We start from the raw sequence: 20776 nt of genomic DNA, 5'->3' as shown, positions 1-20776 counted from the left end.
ACTTCTCTTAGAGTAATATTAAAGAGGCAATACTCAATAGGTACAAACTAGGAAGTAATTTGTGGAGTTTACAGGGAATTCTAAATTCAAAAGAGCATGACTGTAATCACCTGTTTTCTTCCCTCATTTAAGAGACACACTAATTTTTTGTCTTCTTATTGTTTTTTGCCTCAGCCATACTTGATCATGATTATTTCCTCTGTACTTTTAACAGATTAGCCAACCTGAATCTGATAATAGTAGATAACTTTTGGCTGCATACTTACTGTGTGCCACATACTTTTTAAAAACAACATTTTCACTGGATTAAAACCCCTCAAATTTTCACCCTATGTTACTCATCTTTTTGTTGCTGTGACAAAATACCTTAAAAAACATATTATCACCCTATGTTACTCATCTTTTTGTTGCTGTGACAAAATACTTTAAAAAAACATCTTAAAGGAAGAAAGATTTATTTGGACTTAAGGTTTTTGAGGTTTTAGACCTTGGTTAGTTGACTCCATTGCTTTAGGCCTGAAGCAAGGCATAACATCATGGTGGAAGAGCATGGTAGAAAAAAGCTGTTCATCTAAGGGTAGTCAGGAAACTGAGAAGGAGAGAGAGGAAGCAGCCAGGGACAAGATTCTTCAAAGGCATACCCCAATGATGTACTTCCTCCAACTTGACCCCACTTTCTAATAACCCATTCAGCTATTAACTTATTAATAGGTTGATCCATTGATGAGGTTAGTATTCTCATGATCCAACATCATTTCCCAGCAGCACTGCCTCTGAACATTGCTACACTGGGGGTGAAGTCTTCAAAACATGAGTATGTGGGGGGTACTTTATATCCAAACCATATCACATGCTGAGATTATTTTATTGAATATAATTTACATAGAGCAAAACAATGTGCACAGCTTGATAAATTTCATCAGTTTGATATGAATCAGTTGAAGATATAAACATTTCTGTAATCCCATAAATTTGGCCCTTTTCCAGGCAACACTCCCTCTTACAAGGTAGCTATTATTATCTATCACCATAGACTAGTTTTGCCTGTTCCTGCCCTTCATTCAAATAGAATAATATAGTATGCTTCTTTTTTGTCTGACTTATTTTCTTCAACAAAATGTTCTAGAGATTCATTTATGTGTTATCTGTAGAAGTAATTTGCTGAATAGTATGAATATATCATAATTAACATTTTTTTTCTGCCAATGGTAATTTGTACTCATTCCAGTTTGAAATTAGATGGGCTTATTGCAGTTTTATGCTCTAAAATTCTTACAAATGTCTTTCTGTGGTTATATTTTATTATTTCTTTTTGATACATATATGAATTTGGGGTCACAGGGTAAATGTATTAATTTTTTTAGAAACTGATACTAGATATCCAAAGTGAACACTCACTTTCCATAGCAGTGTATGAGAATTCCAGTTGCTTTACATCTTTGTCAACACTTGATATTTTAAGTGTGTATAATTTTAGCCATTCTGATAAGAGGAATAGTGGCATATAAATATAGTTTTATAGCATTTCCCTGGTTACTAAGATTTATGGGGTACCTTTTTATGTGCTTATTGGTTGGACACTGTTTTCTGTGCAATATTTATATTATTTATTCCCTATAGTAACTCTTAGAGGACAATAATCTATCATGTCCATATTACAGATGAGTACACTGAGGCAAAGAAGCCTAAATAATTTGCCCAGTTCACACTGCTACTAGGTAATGCATGTGCGGTAGGACTGGGTGTTGAGGCTCAGTCCTCTTAACATCCACATAGTTTTTGTTGCCTTTGGCCTTCCATAAGTATATCATGGAATATGTATATCACTCTCAATTGAGTGACTGGTCCTATTTACCTGCAGAATTCTTATTCATTCATTAAGCAAGTATTTAATAAACAATAGAAGTTCAAGCACTGCTAGGATGTATTTGGATGGGTAGTTCAAGAGAGCAATATAGAATAAAAAAATATATTCCAGTCCTGTAGGAGCTTTAAACTTTTCGCTGAAAATAGGCCAACCCAGTATAACTTAATTTGTTGTGTACTATAGCAGGAATGCAAACAAACTTCTGCCTGGACTAGTCATAGAATGCTTCCCAAAAGAAGAAATATGTGAAGACACACACACACACACACACACACATACACACACACCCAGGCAAACTCATGTTTTACATATTTTACAGCTTTTAAAATTTAATTTGTAAAATCAAAAATTTAACTTGTAAAATTTAATTTGTAAGCCCAAAAATTTATCCATTATAGAAATATAATCCAGTGATTTTTACTCATGCAATTATCACAACAATACATTTCAGAAACATTTTTGTTACCCGAAAAAGTCTTCTCATGCTCATTTTTTCTGTTCTCATCCCCAACCACCATTTTTATGTTTGTCTCTCTAGATTTTTATGTACAATGTATATGTATATATTTTGTAAAATATATATGTAAACTATCAAAACTATCTTATAAAATAAAGATATTTATGTGAAATTATAATCTGATATTATATATAAAAATATATATTGAAATATATATATAATAAAATATATTAAAAATCTAGAAAGTCAAAGGAGCAATTTATTTATTTATTTATTTTTAATTAATTCTAATTAGGTATATATGACAGCAGAAAGCATTTTGGTTCATTGTACACAAATGGAGCACAACTTTTCATTTCTCTGGTTGTACAGGATGTAGCATCATATCATATATGAAATTATACTTTACCTAGGGTAATGATGTCCATCTCATTTCACCGTCTTTCCTGCCCTCATGCTTGCTCCCTCCACTCCCTATACTTTACCCAAAGTTACTCCATTCTTCTCATGTCCCCCTATGCCCCCTTATGGATCAGCATCCATTTATCAGAGAGAATATTTGGCCTTTGGTTTTTTGGGATTGGCTTATTTCGCTCAGTATGACATTCTCCAACTCCATCCATTTACCTGCAAATGCCATAATTTTATTCTATTTTAAGGCTGAGTAATATTCCAGTGTGTATATATACCCCAGATTTTTTTTTTAATCCATTTAATCTATTGAAGAGCATTGGTTCCACAGTTTAGCTGTTGTGAATTGAACTGCTATAAACATTGAAGTGGCTATGTCCCTATAGTATGTTGACTTTACTTTGAGTATAGAAGGAGGAGTGGGTCAAATGGTGGTTCCATTCCAGGTTTTCTAAGGAACCTCTATACTGCTTTCCGAATTTGCAGTGTCACCAGCAATGTATGAGTGTACCTTTCCCCACACATCCTCACCATCACTTATTGTTGTTTGTATTCTTGATCGTTGCCATTCTGACTGAACTGAAATGGAATCTTATAGTAGTTCTGACTTGCATTTCTCTAATTACTAGAGACATTGAACATTTTTTCATGTATTTGTTGATCAATTGTATATCTTCTTCTGAGAGCTGTCTATTCAGTTCCTTAGCCCAATTATTGATTGGGTTATTTATATTTTTGGAGTCAAGTTTTTGAGATCTGTATGTGTCCTGGAAATTTGTGCTGTATCTGATGTGCATGTAGTAAAGATGTTATCCCACTCTGTAGGCAGTCTCTTCACTTAATGATTGTTTCCTTCGCTGAGAAGAAGCTTTTTAGTTTGAATCCATCCCATTTATTAATTGATTTTATTTCTTGTGCTTTAGGAGTCTAAATAAGAAGTCAGGACCTAATTTGACATAATGAATATTTGGGCCCACTTTTTGTTCTATTAGGTGCAGGGTCTCTGGTCTAATGCCTAGGTTCCAATCCACTTTGAAGTAAGTTTTGTGCATGATGAGAGATAGTGGTTTAATTTCATTTTGCTGCATATGGACTGCCAGTTTTCCCAGGACCATTTTTGAAGAGGCTATCTTTTCACCAATGTATGTTTTTGGTGCCTTTGTCTAGTATGAGATAACTGAATTTATGTGGATTTTTTCTGTGTGTCTTCTATTCGGTACCATTGGTCTACTTGTTTATTTTGGTGCCAATACCATGCTGTTTTTGTTACTATAGCTCTGTAGTATAGTTTAAGGTCTAGTATTATGATGCCTCCTGCTTTACTTTTCTTGCTAAGGATTGCTTTGGCTATTCTGGGTCTTTTATTTTTCCAAATGAATTTCAGGGTTGCTTTTTTTTAGTTCCATGAGGAATGTCATTGGGATTTCAATTGGAATTGCATTAAACCTGTATTATGCTTTTGATGGTATTGCCATTTTGACAATAAAAATTCTTCCTATCCAAGAACATTGGAAATCTTTCCATTTTCTAAGGTCTTTTTCAATTTCTTTCTTTAGTGTTTTGTAGTTTTCATTGTAGAGGTCTTTCACCTTTTTTGTTAAGTTGATTCCTGAGTATTTTATTTTATTTTTTTGAGGCTATTGTGAATGGGGTAGTTTTCATAATTTCTCTCAGAGGATTTATCACTCATGTATAGAAATTTGTTTGATATATAGGTATTGATTTTGTATCCTGCTACTTTGCTGAATTAATTTATTAATTCCAGAAGTTTTCTGATGGCGTTTTTTGGATTCTCTAAGCATAGAATCATGTTGTGGGCAAACAGTGATAGTTTGAGTTCTTTTCCTGGACATATCCCTTTAATTCCTTTTGTCTGTTTAATTGATCTGGGTAGAGTTTCAAGGAATATATTGAATAGGAGTGGTGAAAGAGGGCATTCCTGTCTTGTTAATATCATGATTAAGTCTAGAGAAGGAAGTTTATAATTAGGAAGGACTGAGGGGGTGTCTAAAATAATGTTGATTTTCTTTTTGTAATTTTTTTGTGGTGCTGGTCGTTGAACCCAGTGCCTTCATGTATGCCAGGCTGTATCCATGGTCTCATTGTTGTATCTCTCTCTCTCTCTTGTTTTTTCCAATTGACATTTTATTTTATTTATTGATATGTGGTGCTGAGAATCGAACCCAGTGCCTTATGCATACTAGGCAAGCACTCTGCCATTGAGCCACAACCCCAGCCCTCATTGTTGTATCTCTTAATCAGGGTAGCAGATATGTGATTTGCTTTTCCTTAAGTCCTTCTATAAATTATGAAAATGTGCCTTATATTTTATAAGCCTACATATTGTAAAAATATCAAAGATGCACATAAAAAGATATATTCTAATTATAGGAAATCACAAAATAAATTATTATACTCTAAAAGTAAGTTTATCAGAGGTTGTGTTGAAAAGATACTAAATTAATGACCTAATTATTTACATTTATTACCTACTAAAGTATACACTTAATTAAATAATAAAATAAGTGTTTTATTTCTGAACTTTCTATAAATGGAGTCACACTGTGGATAGGTGTTCTTCTGGAACTTGCTGTTAACTCAGCATCACCATGTTGAAGTGTGGCTTTAGTTTACTTTCATGTTTGTATAGTATTCTAGGATATTATATATGTCACATTATAATTAACTCTACTATTGGTAGACATTTGAATTACGTCTAGTTGTTTTGTGCTAAAATCCAGTGTTGCTTTTAGCTTTCTTATATGTATCTTAGTATACATGACAGAGGTATATTATTAGAAGTGGAGTTGTGGTACCATAGGCCATATGCATGTTGAGCTTTTCTAGGTTATATTTAAACTGAGCTGTAAAGGAATATGGACATTTGAGCTTTAGCTTTCCAGCCACTGTCATGCAATAAGACATGAGGGAATTTACAGTGGAGTTTACAATTTTCATAGAGAGAAAAGGGGGCTTCTACTCTGTCTTTAGACCTGAGTCATAAGACGTGTGGAGAAGAATCAAAAGTAAAATCAAAAGCAAAATCACAGCAAAACTCCTAAAAAAATTTAAAAATAAAATAATAGAAATTATCTCCATTTGTTCCATCTGTGGTAGTGCCCTCAGTTTTAGTTGTTATAGTTTGGACATGTCAAGTTAATGCGGCCTGTAGAACATTCAAATATGTTAGAAATAGGAAATAAGAGTATAGATTTAGGAGTGAGTCCTCAGCATGTAGGTAGTGAGGGAAGCTGTGAAAGTAGGTGGAATCACCATTGCAATATGTGAATGGAGTGAGAGAAGAGGACATAGGAAACTTTCTAGGATAGACAGAAAAATAGAAGATCACAAAGAAGGAAAAGGGAGCCATGGACAAAAAATAGGATGCAGTTTCATAGAAGTCAAAGGATGAACATCTTCCAGAAACACAGATTGGTTATTAGTGTTGAATGTTGTTGGGAGATCTAGAAGATGAGACACTGTCTTTCATGTGGATCCTAGAGAATGCTAGTCTATGAAATGTTTCCCCTACATTAATGCAGAGGTTGTGTACAAACTGTATAGCCATACGAAAAGACTCTGAATGAGAATTAAAAGTGGTCATTGGTTTTAGAAATGAGATCATTAGTCAATGATTATTGTAGTTGTAAGAAGAGTAGAGGCTAGAACCAAATTTCAATGAGATGAAGAAACTAATAACTGAGGAATAGTCCAACGTTTACTGTAAGGCACTTTATATTATTGGGTTATGACTCTTTTTCATCACTAGGCTAAGAAGTACTTCATCCTTATAATACCATGATAATGCAGTGGCTGCCATGAATATGATCAAAGAATATTGAATTGATTATAAAATTACATACCTCCTTTTTAGGTGGTTTGCTAATTTTCTCCTTGGCGTTATTATTCTGGTGGCTTTATTATTCTTTCCTTCATTGGCTATAATCTCAAAATATATATTTCAATGCTATTACATTTTTAATATTTTGTGTTTACTAGTTTCATAGTTAAGTCTTGTGACATGCAATGGACTGAATTGTATTCCCCTACTAATGCATATGTTGAACTACAACACAGTTGTATTTAGGTATAGGGTTTTTAGGAGGTAATTAAGGTTAAATGAGTGATAAAGATGAGGCTGTAATTCAATAATACTTGTGGCCTTATAAGAAGAAGCCAAGAGAAAGATCATGTGAGGATATAATGAGAAGGTAGCTATCAGTAAGATAGAAAGAACCTGAATATGCTGGTGCTGTGATTGTGGAGTTAGCCTCTAGAACAGTGAAAAAGTAAATTTCTATTGTTTAAGTTCTTCAGTCTGTGGGATTTTATTATGGTAGCCCAAGCAGACTACAACACCATGTGTCCTGTTATAGGCATAGGAAGTTCAGAGATGAGCAAAAGAGAAATTATCTGTCCTTGTGAAGTTTTCAGTTTACATATAATTTAATATTATATTAATATATTAACATACATATAACCCCATTAATAATTAATTAAAACATACATATAACCCCATTAATAATTAATTAATGACCTAATAATTAATTAATGGGGTTATATGTGTCTTATTAATATTTAATATTAAAGTTTCTGATTTAATGTTGAAAACTTAATATTTATAATATTGAGTAATCATATAATTATATCTGTTGTTCATATAAATATTAGATATTGGTCAATCACATAAGTTACTAGCTGAATAAATGGCATAAAGAAAAGCCTAGAGATCCATATGAATGGGATATAGCCAGGATGCTGGGTCTAGCTATGAGGCGAAGGTTTTTTCTGAAAAAGTAACTTGTATGGAGATAGAATAGGTAAGTGAGGGCAGTACAGGAAGTAAATCATTCCAAGCTTCAGGACCAACACACTCAAAGTCCCTGTGATACATTCATAGAAATAAAGGCGATTGCTATGATTGGGTTTCAGAGATCAAAAGGAATCTGACAACATATGAGGCTAGAAAGATGGGTGTTAGGTCATTTGTGGTTGTAAATCCAATGAAAGACTTTGTTCTTTATCCTAAGAGCTGAGAAATCCCTGAGAGGGAGTGATGTGGCTCTTGAATTTAGAAAAAATCACATTGGTTACATACTGTGAAGAGTGAATTAAAAAGGTGGAAGAGTGGATGCAAGTTGCCTATTTACTCTTAAGTGAGGATTGATTGATTTCTTTCTTTCTTTCCTAAATTCATTCTGAGCTTTTGATTTAAAAAGTTTTTACCCTTGAAGTAACTTCTCAAAGCAAACAGAAAAATCAAATAATCCAATAGAATTTTAATTTCTTTACATTTGCAACACTTTGAAGATTTCACTAAGAATAATTAATTAACACCACCAGACACAGTGACATATGCCTTTAATCCCAGCAACTCAGAAAGGCTGAGGCAGAAGAATTACAAGTTCAGGCCAGCCTGGGCAATTTAGGGAGATCATGTCTCAAAAGGGTTGAGATATGGCTCAGTGGTAAAGCATCCTTGGATTCAATCCCTTCATACTAAAAAAAAAAAAAAGAAGAAGAAGAAGAAGTTGCTCATCTAAATGACATTCTTGTTGTATAATTTTTTCCCTATGGTGTATTGCAGCTGTGGTAGTTAAATAATATAGTTGGCTCACTGTTAATGAATTAGCTAAGGAAAAATTATTGTTTTCTTGGAAATGCCGAGTGTTAAATATCTTTCAAAATGTTATTTTTTTTATTTGTTTTAATTAGTTACACATGACAGTACAATGATCTTGACATATCATGCATTTGAATCAAATGGGGTATAATTTCTCATTATACTGAGTGTACAGGTTGCAGAATCACATTGGTCATACAGTCATGTATATACATACAGCAATACTTGTGTCTATTTTATTCTGCTGTCCTTCCTATCCCCCCCATCACTTCTCTCTACCCAATCTAATGTGACACACTTTTTTTCCCCCTCACATCATCATACATGTAATATGTATAATGATGTTATTGTTTTAATCACCTTTTTCATCACTGTGACCAAAAACACCTGACAAGAACAACTTACGGAGAAAGGAAAGTTTATTTTGTCTCATGGCTTGAAAGGTTCAGTTCATAGTCAACTGACTCCATAGATCTGGGCCTGAGGTGAGGCAGGACATGGAAGAAGAGCGTGGCAGAAGGCGGCAGCTCAGGATATGGCAATCAGGAAGCAGAGAGAGCTCTTCTTACTAGGTACAAAATATAAACCCCAAAGTCACCCACCAGTGACTTACTTCCTCCAGCCACACCCTACCTACAGTTACCATCCAGTCAATCCATCAGTGGATTAAGATGCTGATTAAATTACAGCTCTCACTGTCTGAAAATTTTACCTCTGAACCTTCTTGCTTTGTGTCACATAAACTTTTAAACCTATATAATAGTTATTAAATTGTTTCAACTTTCTAACTTTAACCTGTTTCATTTAAAATCTTAAAAAATCACATAATGATAAAAAGCAAAGCATCAAATTTATAATTTTAAAATTAAATGGTATTCTGATTTTATTCAGTAATTGAAGACATTTCCTACCCTTAAAGAAAAAGTAAAATACTTATACATTAGCTCCCCCTGCTGCTTGAACAAATTATTTCATTTACAAACATTTTGGCAACATTTTCCTGGCAGCATTATGTGAATTGGCTATTAGTTTCTTCCTTCTCCTTCCCCCACATGATAAATTTGAGATGTAAAAATCTACTAATTTTTTTTAATCCTAGTGAAATTTTCTAATGTTCATTTATATTTTTCCCAAGGAGATAACCTTGGGAAAAATTAACCGCTACTTTAAACACCTTCAATTTCTCACATTAGGTTGTTTCTAGTTTCATCATTCATCTTAAAATATTTCCATTAAAACTTGTTTTAGATCTTGGGTATAGCTCAGTTGTAGCAGTTGCCTGGTACAAGTCAATGGATTCATCTCTCACACCACAAAAAGAAAAGAAAAAGAAAAAAATTGTGTTTTTTAAATATTTATATTTGTGTGATTTAAAAAAACTTAAGTGACTTAAGACTTTTATAATGTTTTTTTATAATGGTTGTAATGTGCCATTTTATCTGAAAAATTGTATTAGGAACAACTATTACAAGTGTCATACATATATTTCTTTTTCTTAGAAGGTACATACGGAAATACATGTGAAGTACTGTCAGTTTCATTTATAATTGAGGCCTCTGTGTTTATGCTGGTTTTTCTTTTCTTGCCTACCATATCTCAATTTTCAGAAAAGGAAACAGAATACTATATATTCAACCCAGCCTTTTATGCTCCTCTTATTTTTATCAATTGCTATAACTGATTTCTCTCCTTTTAAATTTTATTTATTTTTTAAATTTTTGGCATGAAAGTATACTTTGACTTTTAACTGTTCAGAAAATAATGGGGTTCTTGCTCTATATTAATAGTTCTCAAATGAAGATCAGGTTAAGATGTCAAATAGCAAGTACAGCTGTGGGATTTTTTTTTTCTAAATCTATCTTTCCCTGTACAAGTAAATATATTATTTTTGTTTAATTTACAAATATGTTATGACTCGGGAAGAAGAGCAGTATCATGCCTTAAGACATACTAAGGCAATATGTGTAAGAAAGTTTATTGCTCTAAAACTATAGTATTTATTTGGTATAGGAGATAACAGTGGGAGCCTATTGGGTAAGTTCATAAATTCTGAAGCCAGACTAGTTGAATGGAAATCTTTACTATGTTTCTTACTTTGTGACCTTGACAAGTTATTTAATAGTTTAATTTTTTAAATACTTCTTTTTATTTTTTTTTAGTTATCAATGGATCTTTTGTTTTATTTATTTATATGTGGTGCTGAGGATCAAACCCAGGGACTCACACTTGCCAGGCAAGCACTCTACCACTGAACCACAACTCCAGCACAGTTTAATTTCTTTTGTATCAACGTCCCTATCTGTAAGATAGAAAAAAAAATGTTAAAACATCACATGGGGCATAGTAATATAAAAATTTGTTATTTAGTAAAAATCAAAAGAAGTGTTGTCAAACTTCCTTTACCTGTCTACAACTATGATTATAATGTTTATTCACATAGAAATGTTTTTGAAGCATTTCAAGAACTTATGGAATATAGTGGCTTCTTAGTATTATGATCAATGTTATATGGTTAAATATTGTGTTAATCAGCTTTTCATCACTGTGACAAGATACTTGAACATGTCTTCATACATGTACTTGGGGTAATGATGTACATCTCATTCCACTGTCTTTCCTACCTGCCTTCCCCCTTCTTCCCCTCCCTCCCATTTGCCATATCTAAAGTTTCTCCATTCCTCCCATGCTTCCCTCCTATCCCCATTATGGATTAGCATCTTCATATCAGAGAAAACATTTGACATTTGTTTTTTTTGGGATTGGCTTACTTCACTTAGCATAGTATTTTCTAACTCCATACATTTCCCTGCAAATGCTATGGTTTTATTCTCTTTTAATGCTGAGTAATATTCCATTGTTTATATATAACAGTTTCTTTTTTCCAGTCATCTACTGAAGGGTATCTAGGTGGTTCCAAAATTTAGCTTTTGTGAATTGTGCTGCTAAAACATTGATGTGGGTGCATTACTGTAGCATGTTGTTTTTAAGTCCTTTGGGTATAAACCAAGGAGTGGGATAGCTGGGTCAAATGGTGGCTCCATACCCAGTTTTCCAAGGATTCTCCATACTGCTTTCCATATTGGTTGCACCAATTTGCAGTCCCACCAGCAATGTATGGGTGTGCCTTTCTCCCCACATCCTCACCAACACTTATTGTTTGTTTGTATTCTTAATAGTTGCCATTCTGACTGGAGTGAGATGGAATCTTAAGAGTAGTTTTGATTTGCATTTCTCTAATTGCTAGAGATGTTGAACATTTTTTTCATATATTTGTTGATTGATTTTATATCCTCTTCTGAGAAGTGTCTGTTCAGTTCCTTGGCCCGTTCATTGATTGGGTTATTTGTTTTGGTGTTAAGATTTCTGAGTTCTTTTTATATCCTAGAGATGAGTACTCTATCTGATGTGCAAGTGGTAAAAATTTGCTCCCATTCTGTATGTAGGCTCTCTCTTCACCTCACTGATTGTTTCTTTTGCTGAGAAGAAGCTTTTTAGTTTGAATCCATCCCATTTATTGATTTTTGATTTTATTTCTTGCTCTGTAGGAGTCTTTTTTTAATATTTATATATTTTTTTAGCTGTAGTTGGACACAATATCTTTATTCCATTCATTTATTTTTATGTGGTGCTTAGGATTGAACCCAGGGCTCTGTCCATGCTAGGTAAGTGCTCAACTACTGAGCCACAATCCCAGACCCACTATAGGAGTCTTATTAAGGATGTTGGGGCCTAATCCAACATGATGAAGATTTATTTGGGTCTACTTTTTCTTCTATTAGGTGCAGGGTCTCTGGTTTAATTCCTAGGTCCTTGATTCACTTTGAGGTAAACTTTATGCATGGTGAGAGATAAGGCTTAATTTCATTTTGTTGCATATGGATTTCCAGTTTTTCCAGCACCATTTGGTGAAGAGGCTATCCTTTCTCCAATATGTTTTTGGCACTTTGGTCTGATATGAGATAACTGTATTTATGTGGGTTTGTCTTTGTGTCCTCTTTCTGTACCATTAGTCTACAAGTCTATTTTGGTGCCAATACCATGCCGTTTTTGTTACTATTGCTCTGTAGTATAAAGTCTGGTATAGTGATGCCACCTGCTTCACTCTTCTTGCCAGGGATTACTTTAGCTATTCTAGGTCTCTTTATTTTTCCAGATGAATTTCATGACTGCTTTTTCTATTTCTATGAGGAATGTCATTGGGATTTTGATTGGAATTGCAATAGTGCTTTTTGTAGTATGGTCATTTTGAAAATATTAATTCTGCCTATCCAAGAACATAGGAGATCTTTCCATCTTCTATGTCTTCTTTAACTTCTTTCTTTATTGTTCTGTAATTTTCAATGTTCACCACTTTCGTTAAATATTTTATTTTTTTGATGTTATAGTAAGTGGGGGTAGTTTCTCTTACACAGGATTTGTCATTGATGTACAGAAATGCCTTTGATTTATGGGTGTTGATTTTTATAGCCTGATACTTTGCCAAATTCATTTATTGGTTCTAGAAGTTTTCTGGTGGAATTTTTTGGATCTTCTAGGTATAGAATCATGTTGTTGGCAAATAGTGATAATTTGAGTTCTTCTTTTCCTATCCCTATCCCTTTAATTTCTTTCATCTGTAATTGCTCTGGCTAGAGTTTCAAGAACTCTGTTAAATAGAAGTGGTGAGAGAGGTCATCCCTGTCTTGTTCCAGTTTTTAGAGGTAATACTTTCAGTTTTTCTCCATTTAGAATGATGTTGGCCTGTGGATTAGCATAGATAGCTTAAAATATGGAATGCTTCATGAATTTGTGTGTCATCTTATGTAGGGGCCATGCTAATCTTCTCTGTATCGTTCCAGTTTTAGTATATGTGCTGCCCAAGTGAGCACTATACTCTACCTTTGAAGGTAACTTTCTTAAACTATTTGATAAAGTAAATTGGAGTTAGGATCTTCAGTTTAGTGCTTTTTCTAAGTTACCCAGATTTAATTCATGAGTAACAAAAATAGGCTAGTAATGACTGAACTATCATTGCAAATTAATAAGTATTAGACTTTAATATTTTGGAAAAACCAGATAATCAAAGCACAGAAAATCAAATTCTAAAGATGTCTCAAGGTTCTTAACTTTATTGTATATGAGAATCCTAAGTGTTTATTTAGAGTGTAGTCACTCTGGGTGTGGATCAAGAATATGAATTTTGGGCTGGAGATGTGGCTCAAGTGGTAGTGCGCTTGCCTGGCATGCATGCGGCCCGGGTTCGATCCTCAGCACCACATACAAACAAAGATGTTATGTCTGCCGAGAACTAAAAAATAAATATTAAAAAATTCTCTCTCTCTCTCTCTCTCTCTCTCTCTTAGTAAAAATTTATAATTTTTATATATTTTTTAAAAGGATCCCAAGTGTTTCTGGTGCTGGTGATCTGCAGACTGCATTTGGAAGAACACTGTTCTGAGACAGTGCTTTTTACAGAGCTTGTGATCTTGATCTGGATGACTCTTCTTTTAGTGTTGTCAAAAGAGAGCCTTGCCAGAATGTTGCTGTTTATATCAACTCTGTAGAAATTGAGATATTTTAGAATAAAGTTTGGAGCCTAGAATTACCAGTGACTAAACAATGCAAGGTTTATCCCTGTAAGGGGCAAGTCTTGATAACATCTCTAAACATTTGTATTATGCTGTAGATTTAAGGAAAATGATTCAAGGGTGTTTCCTTATTTTCATGTAATTTTCTTACCGCTGAACAAGCACATGGAGACCCATTGTAACTTGAAGTTCCTAATTTCTTGATAAAATTGAAGATATATTTTCTTGAGATCATTGAAAGAAGTTAGAGGGCTTTCAGCTTATGACTGGAGTCTGGTGATGGAAGGACAGGGTACTCATCTAGACTGCATATGTTTAAATCCAGTGTGGATCTGTCACCTGTCAGCTATCAACTGAACCGTCTCCCTTAGGCTCCAATTTTCCTGTCTGTCAGACTGGGTTAGTAATATTAATTACCTCATGAGGTTATGGTGACTAAATCAGGACATACATCTAAAACAATCACAACCTCTCCTGGTACAAAAAACTTACTTTTCCATTTAGATCCACTCTTCAAATTGGTCCTTGGCTCCAGTTTCATTACTTTGTACTTTTTTTTCCCTCTTTTTTAGTCTAATATTCAGTGAAACTTTAAGGATATTTTATCTATTATTTTTCATTTTGGTCAATTTTATTAGTGTACAGTTTACAAAATATACATTGCAATGAGTTTTGACCAATGACCAATGTGTACAAAATTATAATTATATAACCATCATTTTTATAAGCTTATAGCCTTCTGTATTTCTATTTCACCTTTTTTAAGCAAACAGTATTAAATACATGTTTTATTGGCACTAACAAATCTACATCATTCTCATTAGTTGCTGTTGGTACCATTTTCATTGAGAACAGGTTGGTCCTCAGCATCTCATCTCTGAACTTTACTGCAGATGTTTTCCCTTTTTTTTCTAGGCAATTCTAGCCACCCTTGCATGTTGCCTTATTTCTTTCTGATCCAAGTACTACTCTTGCCTAAAGACAGATAAACTTCAACTGAATCCCTAATAGTTTCCCCAGTACCTCCTTTGTTTCTAGTTTCTACTACTGTGGCTTAGACCATTCTTTGTGATTTTTAATCTATTCTATACTTCAGTACACAATGCTGGGGGTTTTGTTTGTTTGTTTCCCCTCACTAATCTCTTAGAAGTTTCTTATGATTTCTGGTCTATTGGAAGTTGCCCATCAATATCTTCTACTTCAGCTATTGATTCCTTTTTTTCAAAAAATTACATTCTATAGAGCTTGGCTTTAAGATTGCACACCAGAACTTCTTGCTCATATCCAAGTGTAACTTGATATATATTGATTACTCATTACCACTGATTGTGTTCATTGTATATGAAATTTTACTGTGTATAGTATTCAGAATAATGACACATGGCTCAACATGTAAAAATAGCTCAAGTCTCTTTTCTCTTTTATTTATATTGTGGTTTGGGGATGGTGCTAAAGAAAATTAGATCAAGATAGCTTCTTTATAAATCTTAACAATATGTAAATAAATCACACTGAAACTTTTTGTCTATGGCCGGTCACCTTTTAGCATATTAAGAGGTAATGATAGACAAGAAAAAGAGCTCAGGAAGGACTAGCTTGGAAAATTAAACCTAGAAACTCTGGATGATACTGGCTCCAAGTCACAGCCTAAGATAGATTATTTGATGAAGGATTCTTTTTTTTTTTTTTTTGATGTGCTGTCTTTTCTTTTCTTTTTTTTTTTTAATTTTTTATTGTTGGCTGTTCAAAACATTACATAGTTCTTTATATATCATATTTCACACTTTGATTCAAGTGGGTTATGAGCTCCCATTTCTTAAAGTCAGCCTTTTCCCTTTTCTATCACTGTAAACACAAGACTTAAAAGGTGTCTCTAGAAATGTCCTTGCTGTTTGTTACTTTGTTTTATTGATTATAGTAACTAATATTATAACTGCTTGGAATCTGAGAGAGAAAGTATTGTGCTTTTGTAACTTGTAGAGCTATTCATCATAGAATCTGATCCTTAAAAATATGTGGGTGGGAGCCTTATTCTTTCTCTATTCCTCTCAACAACACTTCCCTGTCATTTCGTAGAGTGAAATTTTGTCAACCCAGCATGGACTTTAAAATTATGTAGCAATAACTTACAGGTGATTAAACTGAGACCCTAAAAGGAAATTAGGTCACATACATACATACATAGTAAACAGACATTTCTTTACCTTGGTCTGCCCCTTACTTTTTGTTGTTGTTGTTGTTGTTTTGGGTACCAGGGATTGAACACAGGGGTGCTATCCAACTGATCCACATCTCCAACCCTTTTTTATATTTTTATCTAGAGACAGGGTCTCACTAAGTTGCTCATAGCCTTGCTAAGTTGCTGATGCTAGCTTTGAGTTTGTAATCCTCTGCCTTAGTTTCCTGAGCCACTGGGATTACAGGTGTGCCCCACTGGGCCTGGCATTGCCCAGCTCTTTTCTGACATGTTGGAAAGCCATTTTGTCCCAATTATATATAATTTATTTCTACAAATCTGTTTTAGAAAGTCAAACCTCTCTCTTTAGATCTTTGTTGGTCTTATACAGCTAAAGTTTAGTCAGGACTTTTTGGGCTACCTATACAATTGTTCCTATAGGGGAGGAAAATTATTTTTTATCTCCCAATCCTAGGTTCATGGCCAAAGCTGTTATAACAGAAGACATAGTAGCAAGAGAAAATCATATAGATTTACTTAACATAAGTTTCATGTGACAGAGGAGTCATCATATGTAAATGAAGAACTGAAGAAATAAATGGGTATTTTAGGTTAGATGGATGACTACAGAGTCATGGAGAAATAGGATAGGGCAAAGGAGATATGATCTAATGGTAACAGATTGGGGAAACTTAGCATGATGTGTTTGTTCATATTCTCTGTGACCCTTCATGTTCAATGATAAGGATGTTTCTTTCCCTCTTGTATAGGAAGGTACTTCCCCATTGAGAGTCTTATGACCTACTGTGGAGGAGGTCAGAAGATTCTTCCTAAGTTGTTTACCTGTTTCAGGGGAAAAGGGGAGGAGGAATGGCAGAGAAATCTTCCTGTTTCTGCTATTTTTCAATCTATTAAGGTGGTATGTTTAGGGGTAGTGTGTCCTGAGCCCTATCATTCCTCTCCCCTAATCCTTCCAAATGTTTATTGAGCATCCTAAGAGAGAATATAACATCTTCTTTATTACGTTAGTAGTAGAAACAAAATAGAATCAGAGATTGAAGGCAGGGAGAAAGTTACCATGAATGGCATTATTTTATTTTACCCACCAGAAAAATAATAGGGCACTGGATTTGTTCATTCCATAATTTATGGCTGAACTTTAAATTTTATTTGATGAATTTAATAAAGTGAAGGGGATTTTGGTTTTGTCTTAAATCATAGGTAGTTATTTCCTAAAAAGAATTATTTTTGTCTTTGTGGATTTCTGGTGATGGGAGCAAGAGAAGGAGGACAGTGTATATTTGCTTTCTAACTGAAGTTTAATTTCTATTTTTGAATTTTATTTTAATATGAAATTTGTGAAATAAATTCCAAACTAATAATTACTAATAATATTGCTCATTTTTATACAACAGGATAGACATGATTCAGTTGATGCTGAAAGTATTTGCCATGTGTGGCACATGAATATAGAAGCCCTTCCAGAGTGGATAAATTGCCTAATACAAAAAGTAAGTTTCTTAGTTTCTGAATAAAATTAGAAATATGAAACCTTTAGAGAATTATTGTCTACTTTTAGAACTATTTTTCTTAGATGCATTGTTTTTTTTAAGATATTTGAAATATTGTGTTACTCTTTTCTTTAAAGTATTTAATTTTTTTTAGATATACATGACAGTAGAGTGTATTTTGGCATATTATATATACATGGAGTATAACTTATTCTAATTAGGATCCCGTTCTTGTGATTGTACATGATGTGGAGTTTCACTGATGGTGTACTCATATGTGAACACAGGAAAGTTTATTCCACTGCCTTTCCTATTTGTATCCCACCTTTATCTGTATTCCCCTTTGTCTAATCTACTGAACTTCTCTTCTTCCCCTCCCCGCTTGTTGTGTGTTAGCATCTGTATATCAGAGAGAACATTCAACTTTGTTTTTTGGGGATTGATTTATTTCACTTAGCATCATAGTTTCAGATCCATTCATTTATAGGCAAAAGTCATAAAGATATTCTTTCTTATGGCTGAGTAATATTCTATTGTGTGTGTATATATACATATATATGTGTATATATGTGTGTATTTTGTATATATATATGTGTGTGTGTGTATATATATATCTCTCACAATTTTTTTTTTATCCATTCATCTGTTGAAGGGAACCCAGGTTAGATCCATATTGTACTTATTGTTCTCCTCATTATAACTGAAGTGGTCCAGATACTTTTCTGTCTTAGACTTTACTCTTGACATTTCCCCTTTCAATCTTCTTCTCAAAATTACTCATCTGGTTTGTTCCCTCATTTCCATTGCTCTTTATTTAAGTGAGAAATTGCCTGGCCAATGTGTTGACTGTTCCTTCTCTTTATTATCCTTCTTCACACTGCCAATCTCCTTTGTTTGCTTCATGTACCTACCTATATTTTATAGGTTCACACACACTATAAGTAATATAACTATATTAAAGTGTATATATAACCTATATAATCATATACATATATGTATACACACATAGCATACTGATGTTGTTAATTGCCTAGCCTCCTCCATTAGAGTATAAGCTCTATAAAGTCAAGGATTTTTACATTTTGGTCATCTGTACTTCCGCAGCACCGAAAATAGAACCTGTTAAATAAAAGAAACATCTTGTATGTATCATTCATGTATAGACACATATGCATTTATACATACATATATGCTGGATAATTATGACTTTTAATGGTATAATCAAAATGAAAATGCTGGATTTTAAAGAATCCTTAATGAAATATAATCAAGAACTCACCTTGTGAATAACATGCTAATTTTTCACAATGCACAATACCTGTCTTAAACATAAGTAATATGATTTGGGGCAAAATACAATTGCATTTCTCCACTGAGAAGTTTTACTTTTTTTTGTCAGTGGTGTTAAAAAAAATAACATTTGGTAGATATCTCTTGCGCCCATTATTAACATTGTAATGATTTCCTGGGAGAATGCCAGTGTAAGTGGCATTGCAAATGTCCTGAACTTTACAAAATATATTAGGACACCACAGAGGTTCCACTATCTTTGTTGAAAAGAACATTTTAAGCCAGTTCATTATTAATTTCTAAACTGAGTATAGAAAATGCATTATCTAATGTAAGCAATCAGTATCTTTTGGTTGTATGTAAAAAGCTAGGAAAAGCTTTATTCTGTTAGTTGGATAAAATTCCCTCCCCTGGTGCTTGGTATGCAAGAAGTGTATCAAAACAGACACTTTTCTGTGAGATTTTACTTGCAAATTAAGCTCTGTAGACTGATTTGCTTCCTGGTTCCATAGAATATTTTTCTTTTCATTAATTCACCCTGTATCCATATTCAACCTATTGTTTAAGATACTCTCTTTTGGGATTCTTAGGAGTATTGTTTGGATGGGCATGATTTGCAATATGTTATCATTCTAGAACTTTGTAGCTGCTTATCTCTATTTATTGGAAGGCTTATTTCCATTTGCTGTTCTGCTACTAATCAGAAAAGGGAAAGCTAGTCTTTTCTGTAACATAGAAAACTTTCATGTGGTTGGCTTTTTTCTTTCTTTAAAAAAAAAACTCCCATTCTCTTCAGTTACTTTACAATGAAACCATTGTTTTTATTTTCTTTTATTACCTGTAGGCCCAGTGGACAGTTGGAAAACTGAATTGCCCTTTCTGTGGGGCCCGTTTAGGGGGCTTTAATTTTGTCAGCACTCCAAAATGTTCCTGTGGCCAGCTTGCAGCTGTACATCTCTCCAAGAGCCGGACTGATTATCAACCAACAGAGGCAGGCAGACTAATGAGACCATCGCTGAAATACTTGTCACATCCTAGAGTTCAGTCAGGTTGTGACAAGGAAACTCTGCTGACAGGTGGTGGCTCCAAAAGCAGAAATTACAGGCTTTTAAACATGGCCCAAAATAATAATGGCCTTGGAAGATTAACAGAAGCACTGTGCTTGGAGGTGCGATCGACATATTTTGAGATGAAGAATGAAAAATTGCTCTTCAAAACATCAGATCCAAAATACCAGCTTTTTGTTCCCCAGCTTATGTCTGGCAGGTGCACGGCAAGAGCTTTTCACAGAAAATCACATAGTTTGGATCTGAACATCAATGAGAAACTGACTTTATTACCCACTTTATATGAAATACGTAGTAAGACGACTGCCTATCCCAGGCTAAATGAAACACGGCCTGTTGCGCTTCCAGGCTTGCCTTTACAGTCCAGTAAAAATAGCTGTTCCTTTCAGAATCCATCCAGTTTTGATCCTGATATGTTGCTGCAAAGATTTTCAGTGGCTCCCCGTGAGACCCAGACACAAAGAGGAGGAGAATTTCAGTGTGGTCTAGAAGCTTCTTCAGTGTATTCTGACCACACTAATACTAACAACCTGTCTTTCCTGATGGACCTGCCCTCAGCCGGCAGGAGCATGCTGGAGGCCTCAGACCAAGAGGAGCACCTTTCTGCTCTGGACTTCTTGCGCTCGGCCAGTTTTTCATTGGGCACCATTAATCAGAGGCTGAATAAGAGAGAAAGGAGCAAGTTGAGGAATCTAAGAAGGAAACAACGAAGGCATGAAAGATGGCTACAGAAGCAGGTAATTTTTAAAATAAGAGTTTACTAAAAATTCTGAATTTACAAGTATTGGAATTTGGGGAGTAGAGCTA

At 34.0% G+C, this 20776-nt stretch overlaps 1 protein-coding gene and 1 non-coding gene across 2 annotated transcripts in view; one reads left to right on the top strand and one right to left on the bottom strand.

The window, feature by feature from the left end:
- Nucleotides 1–20776, top strand: part of Rnf180 (ring finger protein 180) — a 220515-nt gene that overhangs the window by 25728 nt on the left and 174011 nt on the right. The window contains exons 3-4 of the mRNA XM_027951641.2: nt 17517–17612; nt 19747–20706. Coding sequence (XP_027807442.2) covers nt 17517–17612; nt 19747–20706 — 1056 coding nt within the window. The remainder of the gene's footprint in view (nt 1–17516; nt 17613–19746; nt 20707–20776) is intronic.
- On the bottom strand, nt 13121–13226 carry LOC114105258 (U6 spliceosomal RNA). The gene has a single exon (XR_003584979.1). It is a non-coding gene; the product is annotated as a U6 spliceosomal RNA (small nuclear RNA).

Source organism: Marmota flaviventris, chromosome 5, assembly GCF_047511675.1.
Source record: "Marmota flaviventris isolate mMarFla1 chromosome 5, mMarFla1.hap1, whole genome shotgun sequence".
Taxonomy (NCBI): domain Eukaryota; kingdom Metazoa; phylum Chordata; class Mammalia; order Rodentia; family Sciuridae; genus Marmota; species Marmota flaviventris.
Note: the sequence above shows the minus strand (reverse complement) of the source record. Positions and strands in the feature narration are given on the sequence as shown.